At 40.6% G+C, this 16,954-nt stretch overlaps 1 protein-coding gene across 1 annotated transcript in view; it reads right to left on the bottom strand.

The window, feature by feature from the left end:
- Window positions 1-1,257: 1,257 nt before the first annotated feature.
- SPO11 (SPO11 initiator of meiotic double stranded breaks) overlaps window positions 1,258-16,954 on the bottom strand; it is a 44,572-nt gene continuing 28,875 nt past the window's right edge. The window contains exons 6-14 of the mRNA XM_048497902.1: window positions 16,667-16,775; window positions 15,528-15,614; window positions 11,656-11,689; window positions 11,358-11,467; window positions 11,148-11,247; window positions 8,792-8,829; window positions 7,884-7,960; window positions 3,871-3,982; window positions 1,258-1,745 (exon numbers count right to left, since the gene is read on the bottom strand). Coding sequence (XP_048353859.1) covers window positions 1,626-1,745; window positions 3,871-3,982; window positions 7,884-7,960; window positions 8,792-8,829; window positions 11,148-11,247; window positions 11,358-11,467; window positions 11,656-11,689; window positions 15,528-15,614; window positions 16,667-16,775 — 787 coding nt within the window. The 3' untranslated portion in view covers window positions 1,258-1,625. The remainder of the gene's footprint in view (window positions 1,746-3,870; window positions 3,983-7,883; window positions 7,961-8,791; window positions 8,830-11,147; window positions 11,248-11,357; window positions 11,468-11,655; window positions 11,690-15,527; window positions 15,615-16,666; window positions 16,776-16,954) is intronic.

The following is a 16,954-nucleotide window of genomic DNA, read 5'->3' as shown; positions in this document are numbered from 1 at the left end:
TGGGGCACTCCACTTGTAAACCTTCTTCAGGAGGACAGGGAACTATTAACAAGCACTCAGAGATGTGTCAACCAGTTACAAACCCACCAAACAAAGTAATAGGATTCAAAGCACATCTTATTTTATTTATTTATTTCTCAAATTTCTTAATTGCCCCTCCCAAAACATGGTGGTACATGAATGCATGACTAAGGAACAAGTGAGGGGAGGCATTTATTTTTGGAACATTTCCCTTCTAGTTGTGCGTGTGGTGTCAGTTTGCCTTAGGGGCCCTGTTTCATATGAGAGGCCAGATATAAGTAAAAATAAGTTAATGTTTCAAAGCGATACAGCAGAATTTTAAGCCTGTCTTTGTTTACAAGTTACAACCTAAACCAGTGATTGCCAGCATGGTGCCTACCAATATGTTTCCTGAGGTCCAATTGTTTTTTAGGCCTTGGGGATAAAATTCAAAGTAGCTGGACCAGAAACACACACACTCATACACACACACAAAACTGAGCTTCAAACGGTTCCCTGCCAGCTGACTGAATAGCACATCCCTGAGCTCATCTTGGGTCAAGCATATCAGAGCTATGCATCTTCAGCTTAGTCATGTCCAGAGGGCAACCAAAATGGTAAAAGGTCTGAAATCCATGCCTTATGAAGAGAGACATAGGGAGCTGGGGATGTTTAGTCTGGAGAAGTGAAGGTTAAGGCGGGACATGATGGCCATGTTTAAATATTTGAAGGGATGTCATGTTGAAGAGGGAGCAAACTTGTTTACTGCTGCCTCAGAGACTAGACACGGAGTAATGGATTCAAGGTGCAGGAAAACAGATTCCACCTAAGCATTAGGAAGAACTTGTCAGAGGCTGTTCTACAGTGGAGGCTGTTCTACAGTGGAATTCACTGTCAGAGGCTGTTCTACAGTGGAATTCACTGCCTCGGAGAGTGGTGGCGTGTCCTGCTTTGGAGGTTTTTAAACAGGAACTAGATGAACATATGTCGGGAGTGCTTTGATTGTGTGTTCCTGCATGGCAGGGGGTTGGACTTGATGGCCCTTGTGGTCTCTTCCAATTCTATTATTATAGTGCAGAGACCAGCAGTGACCAACTATAGAAAGACTAGTTTGAGGATAATTCTTGAGGCCACATACACTCAATGAAATATATATTTGTTCATGCTTAGTTTTCTTAATTTATTATTTTTGTAATAGGTAAAGGTAACGGTTGTACAGGTAAAAGAAATAAAATTGTCTTTAACAAGTCAGCCAAAAATTCCTTTGCATGCAAGGCTAAAGCAATGTAAAAAAATGACAAAAATGCATATTATTATTATTATTCTGATTTAACATTGAAAAAATAATTTGATTTGCTAAAAATACAAGATCAGAGAGGTCAAGTAATTTATTTTAACATGTGATCAATAAATGTTAAACGTAATGCATCTCTGTGTAGTGCTGCGAACATAGATCAGGACATGGGGAAAATATTATAAAGATAAGCAAGAAGAAATTCTCAAAAACATTTTCAAAATCTGCAACCAAATATTTTCAACGTGTTTCATTCAGAATGACTGCCATTTTATAAACCTGTTTTAACAGCTGTGGGCAAAACCTGCCATTTGAAAGTTTGTGCAAATATTCATATCCATCCACCAAATTGCAATTTGTTTGGCAAATACACTTTGGATAGGTAATCTGATGTAAAAGAAGTCAAAACTTGAATTTCTGCCTTCATTTTAGATTCTGCCATAATATCGAGCTGAAAAGAAATGCATGAAATTAAATCACAGTTGAAATTTGTATAATACACAATTTTAACCGGGGCATTTATTGATTCGGCAAATTTGTATGATACACAAATTTGATGATACACAAGTGTGACATAGCAAAAAAGTAATAGCTTTGTTGAAGACTGGCTCATTCACATCACAAAAATTAGTTAATCTTTGTTGGTCTCATATAACTCTTTGGTTACCATCCAATAAAAATAATGCCTGGTGCAGCCCATTGATTTCAGTGAACATCAGGGTGTTTCAGTTTGTGCTGGCTTGTGACCTTTTTATTATTACTGTTATTGTCATACAGTGCAGGCCTAAACACAGTTATATCCTACTAGTCCATTGAAGTCAATTTGCTAAGAAAGGTGTAACTGTGCTTAGAATTCTGCTGATAATGGCCCATTCTCTGCAGCTACTGTACAATCAGAAACTGCACTGCAACTGAAACAATTTCTTGGGCAAATTGTCTTTTATTCTTTTTTGGTCAGAGCCTCTTCTGTTGTAATTGCTTTCTTTCTCTGGGAGGGGTAAGGTGCTTAACAAAATGATATTAACGATGAATTACATGGTGTTAACAGTGTAAACAGTGTTAAACTTACATTCTCCTAAATGGACGGAAGTCAATAGACTTAAAAGAGTGTAATTGCTTAGGATTGCTGTGTTTTGTTCACAACTGGCAAGAGATGGTGGGCATGATCCACATCTCCACATGATGACATAACTTCTGGCATGACCTACAAGTGATGCCATCATGCAGAGACAACAGTCGCACCCCCCTGATTTGCTGGCCAATTTCCTCCAACTGTCCAGCTGTGAGATGACAGGCAGCAGCAGGAGATCTGCCAGCAGAAGCAGGCATATAGTAAGCCTTTTTGTGAGGTAGATGCAATAGTTCAGCTCAGACAACTCAGTGGATAGAGACTTACTTTTCTTAAAATGAAAGCTGGTAATAATAGAACCTGCTGCACTTATAGTTAAGATATAATAATATTCTAGCACTGATTTTCTTTAAGTGCAAAAACTCTGCTGACTCAGGGAAGGGGTGTGGTACTGCTGGGGGATTGGGGGAGGGAGGCTGCAGGAAAATTGCCATGTAGAAGCCCCATTGTTTTATTTGCAACTATACCAGCAACAAGGAAACCACAAAATCCCATTCCCTTGTCCACTTTTATTTGCCATTCTTTTAGCCTTTGTATATTTTAACTTCTACATTCATAAGTTTGCTCTTATTTCTATGTTACAGTAGCCTTTGGAAGTAGAACAGTTATAAGTATAGGCAACTCATTCACAGAGCACAGAAAACAGCAATTAGTTTAAACCATGCTTTGCAAACCCACTTTAATGGGCTTTGATTCTGGTTTATTGGTTGACTACAATGTCATAAACCATGGCCTTTCAACTCAGGTGTAACAAATCTATCTTGTCTGTTTATGGCTCCAGTATCCAAATTTAAATATCTACAGACGGGGTCAAGTTGAGAGATGTATTAACAAGGGGGAACCCACAAGGACTTGCAGGGGGCTTCTCATCCCTCCCCACACAGTTTTGTCTTTCCCTTCCCTGAAAGTCTCTATAACCTCTCTCCTTTTCCTCCCTCCTTCTCTCCTTCCTACCCACCAGGCAACTAGATATCTGCCTCCCTATCTTCAGGCTTCCCTCCTTTTCTACCCCTGCAAGGATTTATGGGAGTGGGGAGTATATCATGATCTTTTCTGCCCAGCCCAGTGACTCCAACTCCAAAGGAAGGGTCCATCATTGCAGAGGTGTCAGCTGCCAATGTACCAGCAGAGCCAGAGTCTGTGAGCAAGACCTCACCACTGACTTCTGAAACTACCCCAAGGTTTCTACTAGGAAAGATACAAAACCAAGCTCCTAGCCGCCGCCACCCCTCCCCACCAGATGCTCTCACTCAACAGGAATGGTGGCAGCAGAAGGCCCAGGTTGATATTTGTTGGTGTCAGTCAGGATGCTAGTCTGGAAGCAGTGCTCTCTGAGTCCACATCCTACCATGAAAACCTCTCAGTATATTTGAAGAGGTTTCTAAGATCATAAGAAAATTCCTTGGAGTAAGATATAAGTAACAGGGAGGAAATGGTTTATACATACTTCTTTTTTCCAGGTTGGGTGATAAGAAATGTAAGGTCTCATCTGCAAACTGGATAGCTTACTTTGGTCCCGTTTACTCAGTGGAATCAGTGCACTCTTAGGTATATTCAGTCTGAAAAAACCAGATAGTCTTGCTTTGTTCATTTGTCAAAACTGTTTAAAAATAGTTCACAAGCCTTTATTGGCATAAAATAAACATACAAAATCAGCATACAAAATTTGCCCATTATTGCTCACAATTATAGACACTGGTACTAAAATACTAAATACTAAAATATATACATGGTCCTTCTGTAACTATAGGACATTCCTTCAGCTAAGTTAACTCACTTAAACGTCATCGGATACTGACAGAAGCTAGAAAAATTACTGCTGGCTATATGTGGTCATAATACATAGACATTGGTTGGTATTCATCTAGACTTAGATCGATTATTGTTAGCAGAAATTTTGCTACATTCTCACACACTGTGGGATCCATGTTGTTCAAAAGCATAGGTATCTTAAGAGCATCAGTTAGATTGTTATACAGAAATGGGATAAGTGCAGATTGTGACATTCTGATTTTTGCAAACCTTACACAATGAAAGAGGGTATGATCGAGTGTCTCCACCTGACCCATATGCATGGACATAGCCCACTCTGTTTATCAATTTGTTGATATCTGCCATAGAGCAGCATAGAAGGCATTAGATTGAATCTGGCCAGTGTTAAAGCTCTTCTTAATTTAGGGTTGGTGATCCACTGTAAATAATTGGCCATGTGTCCTTGTTCAAGTAGAAAAAGCAGGGTTGGAGATTAGGAACACGTTTTTTCCTCGCAGCTGTTATCATATCCCGATGCTCTTGTTCTAATGGCTTAGTTTTCAAGCGGCTATATGCTTCTGATAGGGAAAGAGGGACTAGCGACTCTAATGAAAAAATAAGAGTGTTGATTTTTCCCTCAACTAGTTTCAACCACCTAGAATTTGCATAGTCAGAAAGCATGAGGTGTAACAAACTAGAGTGATCCACCACCAAATAGTGGATCACGTAGCCAGTATCTGACAGTTCTCAGCCATGAATATGCGTGGCATATGATATTTGCCCGAGTTCTAAACATGGAAAAGGGCTGCATATGAAGCACAATTTGGTAAGCCCATAATTTTGTGGAAGAAAGCGGGACTGGAGCTGTGTTTATATTTTTTATTTATAGCTCCGATCCAAATAGGTGCTCCATAGAGGAACTGAGAGCCGCATTTAGCATTGAACACCTTCAATCTCACGGATGGTATACTCTGGTGGCCCACAGTGAAAAAGAAACGGCTGAAGTGCTAGGGCACTGTTTGTTAGCTTTGCAGCGAGTGCTAATTTCCTATGTACTGCCCAATTAAGGTTGCTAGTAAGAGTTATGCCCAAATATTTGAACTGGTTAACTTGTTCTATGGGTCTGTTATTGATGATGGTCCATGTATGACTAGGGGGGATGGCTCTAGCGAAGACCATTATTTTGGTTTTTTTATGGTTAATTACCTGTTCGTTCCTCTTACAATATTCAGCACAGCAATTTAAGAGCCCGAAGTGAGACCAACACTGGTGTGGGAAAGAAGAGCGGTGTTGTCAGCATACAGTAACGCAGACGCGTGTTTGAGTGCTTGGATTTGGGAACATGCCCATTGGCCTTCTGGAGGGTTGGCACTAGATCACTAAGGAATATATTGAACAAAGTGGGGGCCAATGTACAGCCTTGTTTGACCCCTCTGTGGTTGTGATGATATTTTCTGTGAGCGGTCCTTTTGTTGCGGCTCTTATTCTGCAGCTAGTGCAAGTGTGTAGCTGTTTTATAAGAAACAGTAGTCTGGGATCCATGTGTAACGCCGTCAATTTTCTCCACAGTAGGGCTCTAGATATGGAGTCAAATGCCCCTTTTAAATCCAGGAAGGCTGCAAACAGTTTACGGTTATTATGAGTTATACTTTTGTTAGCTAAGTGTTACTCAAAACTGTTACATGATCCAGTGTTGATTTATTTTTTAGTGAATCCAATTTGCTCCGGTCCTAATACTTCTGCTTGCTTGACCCAATCTTCCACTCTCCTAAGGAGGTAGTTTTGCATATAGTTTGCCAATTACAGATAATAGGCTTATGGGGCGATAGTTTGAAGGATTAGTAATATCACCCTTTTTGTAGATTGGGACAACTATAGGCGTAGCCACAACTTTGGGCTGCGGCCAGTGTTATTTACACGGGTAGAAAAGGAAGCCAGAGTTTTAGCCGACCACTCGCGGGAGGCTTTAAGTATATCAGGAATTATTGCATCAGGACCTGCGGCCTTACCGCTTTTCAAACCACTGATTAGTTTACTCACTTCTTGAGGATTAACCTCAGGCCAATCTGGTAGCTCCTCTGGTATTGAAGTGGAATCAAATTCAGTTAGGCTAGCATTGAACAGATTGGAAAGCCAGCTGCAGTGAACCATGGGTCTGGTAGAAATATGGGGCAACTGGATACTGCACGTTTGGGCCCTTCTATTTATGATCTGCCAGAAATTGCTTAATGTTATTTGTTAAAGTGGCTTGATATAGTTGTTCCCACTGCTGTTCGAATTGATTTTTCCGTTTCCATTGTACCATAATTTGAAAATCCTTTTTCAGTTGGGTTATATTGCTGAGTAGCTTTTCCTCACCTGTGCTGCGGTAACTTCTATATAATGATAAGTATTAAGTTGTTAAAATTCAATACAGTAGCGATCAAACCATTCTCTATGACGGTTTACAGCCTTAGATTTGGTCGAGGAGGCTGACTTGAAGTTCCCCTGCTAAATTTGAAACTAGTTGTTCAAAGTGATGTATTCCACGTTCTGGTGTGTCAGCCCTGTAATATATTCTCTTTTAGTTTATTAAATGTAAAAAGAGCTAAAGTAGATGTTTCTGTAGCAACTGCCACCTGAGGTGACCATGTTATTTTCTGATGCCTAAAGTTGGTGGGGTCCTCTGTATTAGTCTTTACCTCAAATGAAAAAGTTACATTGAGTGGAAGATGATCACTTAGCAATAAGTCCCCAACGCTAAAAGATGTGACACACTGGTGTAGATAGGGGGATATTAAGATGTAATCGATCACGCTAGCACCGAGCGAGTTTACCAAGGTAAAGCTATCTGCATTCCTATAGCACTTGAGGCCGTTTAACCATAATTTGTTAAATTTGATGGCAAATTTGATTAACTGAATTCCTGCCGCATTCACGAGAGAGTCCTTTGAGGAGCGAAGAGCTGGGGTTAGAAGAAGCTGTACGAGATCATCCTCCTGATTCAAATGGGCCAAAGTGGTAGAAAGGTCCGTACCCACTCTGGCGTTAAAATCACCTACCAGGATCACCTCCGTAGATGGTTGTTTATTTTCTAAATTTTCTACAAATGATGAAATGATGAAATAGTAATTTTATGATCTATCTCAAATATAATGAGATAGTGAAGAGAAATACAGAGAAGCTAATAAGAGTAAGTTACACATTATGGGAGATATGTAGTTAACAGCATAACATACAGCCCAGCTCCAGGACCAAACCAGACATTACCTTTAACTTTTTAGATTTCACCAGACATTGCCACACACTTTTCAGTTTTTCATTTTAGTCTTAGGAATTTGAAACTTGCTTTTGAAAAACAGCAGCTACAATTCTCACAATACTGGATTCTGTGTAAAATGCGTTTGTGCTAGTGTAATTGCAGATATGGAAAATACAGGGCACCTCTGAATGGAGAACGAGTTGTAAATGGGAATTCAAAATTACAGAATACAGTAATACATGGACGTACATACAGCCATAGAACCGGATCATCAGTTAATTTCTGGCTTGACTTTTGTAACTTTATAAGGCACTGTGAGTTGCAACAAACTGATCTTAGCAACATCTACCAATGGTATTTTAAAATAAACCAGTAGCATTTTCCCAGTATTATGAGATTTAAAGCAGACTCGTTGTTTTGCCTTTTATAAAAGATTAAGGATAATGATGCCTTAAAAAATAACTAACCTGTCAAAGTCAGATGGAAGAACTCCAAGCCATCTTATCGCTGGAACTGTGAGGTGATGGGCTTCGAATGACATTGACTAAAGTGTAAAAAAAATACATTGTATACTGAGAAGAGACCTCTGGCTGATGAACTAGAAAGTTGGATTGGATTGGCAATGAGCCTTGGAGTCAAGAAGACAAAAGATTGAACTGAGAGGTGTTTTCAACCTTCCTCTTGACCTTTATAACTGGAAACTTTTTAACCAGAAGTTGCCTATTTGGCCACCAAAGCAGAGTTCACGGTTGGTCGAGTTGGAGCCATGCAGACTGAAGAGACTGAAGGCGTAGGAGCCCTCTAAGGAACTCTTCTTGGAAATATCTACCAAAACGAGAGATTTCCCACAGCGCGGCCTTAAGCCTTGAAGGCGAAGCCCATTCAAGTCTGGCCTTGGGAGGTGGCAAGATGGGCATGTCTTGGAAACATGAATCTTACCAAGGCAGAAAAGACATTAATTAATGCTCATCATTCTGAGCCAACTTTGTTCCAGTGTGGAACATTTCTTGAAGAATGCAGTTAAGAAGATAAACTGTGCAGTAAAATGAAGTGCTCAGCAAAAGCCAGTCCTTCTCTACGATGGTGAAGAGAGAACTGAGGGAGGAGCACGCTACCTGACCCTTCATGTGACTACTTGGGCAGCAAACCAGTCAACTCTTGGCTCCAGAGTGGAGGGGGAGGGCACTCCTATCGCTCTGAAACTTCTGGAAGCTTTCTGCTCAGTTTTCCATGGCAAGCCAGCACCGTTCCATGGAGGCCTAAGGACATCACCATCCCATGGTGAGGACTAAGGACATCACGATGTATAGGTTGCATATTTCAGGTACAAGATCAAACAGCGAATACTATGAATTTAAAACTGTGGAATACTTACTGCAGATCCATATTTATAGATACACATTATTTCAATACCTAGTTGAAAAACACAGTATAAATTATCAGGCTCTATCTACTTTTGGAGCGTGATATATTATGCAACTCCACTTTCACATATACTAATATAAAAGCGAAAATAAACAATGATGAAATTGACAAATTGGAACCTACTGTGGAAGTGTTTTCTCTTCAGTGGAGCGAGGTGATTCACAGACAGTTTGGTAACGCCCCCTATTGTCTGTGCAGGGGTATAGAAAATAACACAAAGAGAGAGGATGGATCGCCTCCTGTAAGTCCAGAGAGGTCAGGAAATCTTGCATCTGAATGACTGCAAAATGGTCCAAGGAATTTCTTCTTTGTCATCCACAGATTCCACCACTTGAGATTTAGAATTGCTTCCACTCCCCTGATTTTTTGGGCATCATGAAGAGTGGACAGTAAACCCCTTGGCCCCTCTGTTCTATGGGAACTGGCCCAACGGCCTCTATTTTAATGAGATGCAAGACTGCTCCAAGTAGAATTTCTACCTTTTCCTTTGATTTGGACATTGGAATGCACTGGAATAGATGAGGAGGTGGTGTGGAAAACTCGGATTCCCTTGTGTAATGATATTAAGTACCATATGTACCCACTGATCCCTTACAGTTTCTCCCCACCTTTCCTGATAGATACTCAAGCAACCTCTGATGTTGCAGCCAACAGGGGAAGACTTGGGACCAGGAGTTTTGCCTTCCCTGTAGATAGGCTGAAATTGGCATCCCTGATTTCTGCCTTTGAAGGAGGACATGTCGCTTCCAGTTCATAAGGGGCTGTAATCCTTGGTCTTGTAGGCAGAACGGAATGGACAAAAGGAGTGAAAACCTTTTCCCTTGTCTTTTCCCTTGTGTGAAGCCAAAGATGACAAAGTTGCTGGCATTGCTTTCTTCTTAACTTTTGCTTCTTTTAGCATCTTCTCCAAACAGTAGCTTGCCAGAGAATCTCTCAGCTGACAGGCTGGCTTTAGTAGTGTTTTCCACCTTCCATGCCTTCAGCCGCAGGTTCCTTTGAACCAAAACTGTCACAGCCTATGACCTTGTGCAAAACTGCATTGCATCCTGAGATGCATCTGCAATAAATTGTGAAGTGTGCTGCATTTTTACCAAAAAGCACTTAAGAGACGTAAAGTTCTTGTTAGACTCCTTGGTGAAATTATTTGCCAGATGATAGAGGCTCTGGCAAGCTGGACTAGACAGAGCCCTGGTCACTACTGATGCTGCTTCAAATGCCTTTTTAAAGGCCATTTCATTTTTCCTGTCAAAGGAGTCTTTCAGTGCATTCCTGCCATCCTTAGGTAGAATGGCTCCTGAATGTAGTGCTGTAATCAGCCTGTCTGTGAGAGGGACCTTCAGTTCTTCCATAACTTCCTCAGATAAGAGTGTAGTAGTGCTTTGCATTGGCACTGAGGGAATTCTCACTTCCTGGAGAAGCCCATTTGCCAGTGGTGGGTTTCAGCAGGTTCGCACCACTTCAGCAGAACCAGTTGTTAAAATGGTGCTTGTCAACAACCAGTTATTAAATTATTTGAATCCCACCATCGGAAACGGTTGATAAATTATTTGAATCCCACCACTGCCATTTGCCTTTTATAACTTTCAAGAAGCACATGGGAAAGGACCATCCCTCAATTGGGTTGGTTGGATTTTTGAAAGCCCTCGCATCATATTGCTCATTGTCAGCAGGTGGCGCTGCATGGTCAGAATTGTCAGATTGTAGGTTTAAAGTAGTAATGACTTTCTTCAGCAGCATCTTAAAATGTTCGCTGGAGAACAGCCTGGAGGATCTATTGTGGAGATCCTCTTCATACCCAGACCACTCTCCCTCTTCGTTGTCTGAGGTGTAAGGCTGGGATCTGGTGGAAAGACAACCCCCTACAGTTCCTGGGAGGATCAAAATTGTCTATAGCCCTGCTTGGACAATAGGGGACATGACCAAACTGTCTGTGAATGATGGAGCCCCGCTGAAGGAGAAGGCCATTATTTGTTTTGTTTCATACCCATCTGTAAAACATTTTGTTAAAACAGCAGCCTCAGAGACTAGACACAGAGTAATGGATTAGAGAATGCAGGAAAACCATCCCCTTGATGTATTTTTATTCATTTAAATTTAAATTTTTCTGGAAACCTGGGGCTTTTTCTGGTTTATATAAAGGTCTGTCTTGTCTGTTCACAGTTCCAGTCTCTGGCTTTAATTATCTACAGGTGGGTCTGTGCTGACAATGAGATATAATGATGGAGTGACAATTAGGTAGATTATCTCCATTCCCTTTGACAATCACCTTAAAATCAATATTCTGCTGTAGAGCTTCCTACACTTACCATGTGGATCAGCATCCATAAGAGCAAAGACAGGTACATGACATGAATCCCATAATTTTTTTACTAAAAGTCTTGTATTCAGATCTGGTACACCTTTCCCCTGAAGAAGTAATGTTCAGTTAGGAGGCTTATAATAAACCATGTTTTGAATAAATCTTTAGAAATGATCTTACTGCCAAACCTAAAAATCACAAAGTGTAAATAGCATACCGTAATCATTATACATGGGGACAATTTACTGCAGAAGTTATCATCCAAGAGTCTTTGAAATGTTGCATCTTTTTCTACAATTAGAATAAATTTTGCATCGGTGATCAAATCTATATTGTTAAGGCTACAAATGAAATCTAATATTGGTCAAATTTTATTGCAGCACATAATGAAGTGATGAATTCTGTAGTTTGTGCATCCTGATCCATAATTCATCATATGTACCACATCTTCAAGAAAAAAAAGTTAACACTTTAGCCCATGGTTGGTACAAGTAGACTTTTTATCTAAAGGATACTTTTCATTCCTTCAACATTAGATGGCACAGCAGTCTAAAACAAAAGTGTAAGAAATAATCATAAATAGAAAACACATACATTTAAAATAATTTAATAATAAGGAACAAGAACATAAGAAAGAGCCTGCTGGATCAGACCAGAGTCCATCTAGTCCAGCACTCTGCTACTTGCAGTAGTCCACCAGATGCCTTTGGGAGCTCACATGCAGGATGTGAAAGCAATGGTCCTCTGCTGCTGCTGCTCCCGAACATCTGGTCTGCTAAGGCATTTGCAATCTCAGATCAAGGAGGATTGATAGCCATAGATCGACTTCTCCATAAATCTGTCCAAGTCCCTTTTAAAGCTATCCAGGTTAGTGGCCATCACCACCTCCTGTGGCAGCATATTCCAAACACCAATCACGTGTTGTGTGAAGAAATGTTTTCTTTTATTAGTCCTAATTCCCCCCGCCCCACAGCAATGTATGCCCCCTGGTTTTCAATGTATGCCCCCTGGTTCTACTATTGTGGGAGAGAAAAATTTCTCTCTGTCAACATTTTCTACCCCATGCATAATTTTATAGACTTCAATCATATCCCCCCTCAGGCGTCTCCTCTCCAAACTAAAGAGTCCCAAGCGCTGCAACCTCTCCTCATAAGAAAGGTGCTCCAGTCCCTCAATCATCCTTGTTGCCCTTCTCTGCACTTTTTCTATCTTCGATATCCTTTTTGAGATGTGGCAACCAGAACTGGACACAGTATTCCAAGTGCGGTCACACCACTGCTTTATTTAAGGGCATGACAATCTTTGCAGTTTTATTATTAATTCCTTTCCTAATTAACCCCCGGCATAGAGTTTGCCTTTTTCACAGCTGCCATGCATTGAGTTGACATTCCCATGGAACTACCGACTAAGACATCCAAATCCCTTTCCTGGTCTGTGACTGACAGCACTGACCCCTATAGAGTGTATGTGAAGTTTGGATTTTTTGCCCCATGTGCATCACTTTACATTTTGCTACATTGAACTGCATTTGCCATTTCTTAGTCCAATCACCTAATTTATCAAGGTCCGCTTGGAGCTCTTTGCAAACCTTTGTGTTTCTCACCACCCTACATAATTTGGTATCATCCGCAAACTTGGCCACCACGCTACTCACCCCTACTTCCAGGTCATTTATGAATAGGTTAAAGAGCACTGGTCCCAAAACAGATCCTTGGGGGACACCACTCTCTACATCTCTCCATTGTGAGAACTTCCCGTTTACACCCACCCTTTGTTACCTGTTTCTCAACCAGTTTTTAATCTATAGGAGGACTTCCCCTCTTATTCCTTCATTACTGAGTTTTTTCAATAGTCTTTGGTGAGGAACTTTGTCAAAAGCCTTTTGGATATCCAAGTAGATAATGTCCACTGGTTCCCCCTTATACACATGCCTGTTTATACCCTCAAAGAACTCTAGTAAGTTTGTAAGGCAGGACTTGCCTCTGCAAAAGCCATGCTGATTCTTCCTCAGCAGGTCTTGCTTTTCTACATATTTTATAATTTTATCTTTCATGACAGATTCTACTAATTTACTAGGAACAGATGTCAAACTGACTGGGCTGTAATTTCCTGGGTCCCCTCTAGATCCTTTCTTAAAGATTGATGTGACATTGGCCATCTTCCAATCTTCAGGGATGGAGGCTGATTTCAGGGATAAGTTGCATATTAAAGTGAGAAGATCAGCAATTTCATGCTTGAGCTCCTTAAGAACTCCTCGGTGAATGCAATTTGGGCCAGGGGATTTGGCAGCATTTAGTTTATCAATGGCTGCCAGAACTTCTTTCTTGTCTACTACTATCTTTGCTAGTTTCTCGGATTCACCTCGTAAGAAGCACCTTAGTTCAGGTGCTTGCTTCAGGAATAAATATCCCCTCCAATACTTAATATCCAAAATAGTTTTCTACAATATTTACATATTTACTTCATTACACTGTATCTATACTCACATGGGGATCCTAAGTGACTTGCACTGTCCATCTCTCTTCCATTGTATTTGCACAACCCCACAAGAGGTGGTTAGATTGTAAAATAGTGATTGGCTGGCATGCTTCTATGGCTTAATATGGATTTTAACTCCCTCCCATCATAGTCTGACACTAACCACTACACCATGAAGTAGAGATTGATCATAATATAAGTTCTGCCCAGTATGTCCTTATAATACATGTAGCTTACATCTCTCATATTAATTGCCTGATTCTAAAAATATATGCTCAGATGTTAGTCCCACTGAACTCAGTATGACTTGAATTAGGCAAGCTAAAGATCACAGTCTAAAAGAGCAATACTAAACGGGTCTATTCAGAATCTTACTCAAGTTTATTTAATGGTCTTACTCCCAGGAAAGTGTTCTTAGTATTGCACTATTACATACTCTTCCAAATACAATAATCTTCTTTTATGCTGGAACACTCATATAGTCAGTAGACAGTGCTAAAAGTTAGATATCCTGATGACAGATGTTTACAGTAATTTTAGCTCTGCTGTATTTTCCATTTGTTTTATCATTCTTCAGCTGATATTTAGAGCTATGAAAATCTTTGTTAACATTTTAGATGTCATATAGGAATTTGCTTCAATATGGCAAACATATGGAGGAAAAAACAGGATAGAGGAAGAAATTGGCAAAGTAAATTGAAGTGTGTGGTCTAAATGTTTAACTACAGTATTGTTGCAGGTGCCCCAACAGAAAAGTTGCGCACCGTTAAATATGAGGATTCCTGAAGAAATAATATCTACAATTATTGATCTGAAACATCTTTCATACCTTTGCAGTACTTCTGTGATTACTGTGTGTATTTAGGCAAATTATCTGTTACAGTATTACCTATTTATTGTTTTCACTGCTCATCTCTGGTCATCTGCACAAACATTGTAAGGGCATACCAACCCCTCAGGCCACAGACATGCTGCATGAACATTCTAAGGGTGACAGTAAGCACAACCAGCTTCATGGGCTGGTGTGCCAGGAAAAAGACGTTTTACCTGGCTCGGGTACTGAATTTCAGCAATGTGAATATCCGAAAACCTGCCCGCATTGGAAAGGCATGTTGAGTGAAAATTTGAAAGCAATCCGTCCAATGGTTTCGGAGTTAGACACGACTCACAAACGGACGGTTTCCTTTTTATATATGTAGATTAACCATGGGGCCTCAACAGGGCACGTGCAGTTTGTCCACACTTTAAAAGGTGGCTGTCTGGCACATACTTGGTGAGCATCAGTGAGGGGGGCGGGGAGGACTTGGGCATTCACAAAACATTTAAATTAAAATGGCAGTCTCTGTTTTGGTACCGCTTCAGAACTAATGCCCTCAAAATATAATTATCCTGAATTTTGGATAAATTAGTGCTGATGCCTAGGAATTTGAAAGATTTTTCTAGTTGTGTTGTAACATGAGCATCAAGAAAATACTTATATTGAAAAGTATGTAAAGGGCATCACCAGATTCTGCTTCATTGAAAGCAAAGAGGAAAAAAGAGATTAATTTTGACTGAACAGTAAAGGGCTTCTTAATTTTGAGACCCACTCACACGGTCAGGAGTTCGAGCCCACTGTGGGTCAGATATCCTGGCAGCTGGCTCATGGTCAACTCAGCCGTCTATCCATTTCTTGGTCGGTAAATGAGTAACTAGCTCATAGCTAGGGGTAAAGAATAGCCGGGGAAAGCAATGGCAAACTACCCCACAAAAGAGGCTTGCCTATAAAATCACTGCTCACAGTGGTACCCCAGGGTCGGACACGATTGAAGGGGAAACTTTACCTTTATGGTGCAGTAGTTAGATTGTCAGAAGATCTGTGTTCAAATCCTCATGTCGCAATCAAATTCAATGAATTAACAATACATACCATTGTATTGCAGGCACAATTCACTTTTGAACCATCTTCTTCAACATAACTTAAATTACCAGCAATGCATCCTTTGCTGGTAGACAGCTGGAAAATAGGAAGCATCCATTCAATCATTATACACTTAGACATTATACAGTGCAAATTACCAAACTATCGATCTAGTTTTGTTTCCTCCATCATGACTCATTGGCCACATTGTGAGACAGGATGCTAGACTAGATCTTTGACTGGTCTCATTCAGCAAGGCTCTTCTTACACTCTTCAAGAAGCTCAGACTGGCAAACATGGTTCTCCCTTTTTTTCTCCAGACATTTCTAAGTAAGCATTGGTGTACTGAAATAAAGATCTGTATAATTTTACAGTACATTATAAGGGGGAGAGAATGCTTATTTAGGCATGAACTAAATACTAATCCCGTAAAAATGATTCTTTGCTTACTATGGATAAAATATATGTGGGTAGAAAGGCTGTAGAAAGGAGGGATACCAGGCAAGATTGAGCAAAAAGGCTGGCATATCCACTTTCCAAGACACTCACTGGTAGTTAAGCATTTTAAATAGCTGACTCTGAAGCCTCCACCTTCATTTATTTGCTCATGTCCTCAGCTTGGAACAGTAGATAAAATAATGGTAAATCTGTGTATAAGTGTACAGTCACAGCAGTCACAAAAGGGGTATAGTTGCATGGCAGTTGGGGACGGCACCACTGTGGAACAACTGCATCACCTCCAAAGAGGTTTCAGGCAATGTGGCAAGCACAAAAACTGAAAGAAATCCCTGGCTGCCCAGCAATCTCCCCCATGCAATTCAATGGGTTGCCCTCCCTTTTTGATGGCATAAGTCTGCGCCATCAATTGGAGTGTTCCTGGGCTGAAAGCTGACTAAAGTTGGCTCTACCACTGGGAATGCCCCTGAAATGCCTCCAGGGACACCTGCGTGGGCTGCTGCACTGGAGCACCAGTGCACAGATGCTTGGATGGTGCCTGGCATTGAGCTGCCACGTGGGGATTACGCTGGTTCCAAAGCTCTTTCTGTACTCCTCCCTTGGACTGCACGGCAAGAGATGATTTTTTGTTGCCTTTCCCCAAACATTTTAAACTTTTGCAAATCATACAAAGAAACTATTTAATACTTAACAATGTGTAGACTCCTCCTAGATATCTTGAGCATACAAGAAATATCATTAATAATGTTGTCCACAACTCTTTGGTTGCCAAAATACTGCACGTCAGTATAAAATACATCTCTGTCAAGATAAAAGAGAAAGTTTATGTGCCTGCCATTACTGGTCTTGATTTTCATCAGATTTCCTGTGCTATCTGCCTCCTTCTGCCTAAACTCTGTTGTGCCCTGCCTATCTTCAGCATGGAACAATGACAGAGCAGACAAAAAGTTCTTTTGGTTTGCAAAATGAACATGGTAGAA

This window comes from Sphaerodactylus townsendi, linkage group LG05 (genome assembly GCF_021028975.2).
Source record: "Sphaerodactylus townsendi isolate TG3544 linkage group LG05, MPM_Stown_v2.3, whole genome shotgun sequence".
In the NCBI taxonomy this organism is placed as follows: domain Eukaryota; kingdom Metazoa; phylum Chordata; class Lepidosauria; order Squamata; family Sphaerodactylidae; genus Sphaerodactylus; species Sphaerodactylus townsendi.
This window is presented reverse-complemented; position numbering and strand designations above follow the sequence as displayed.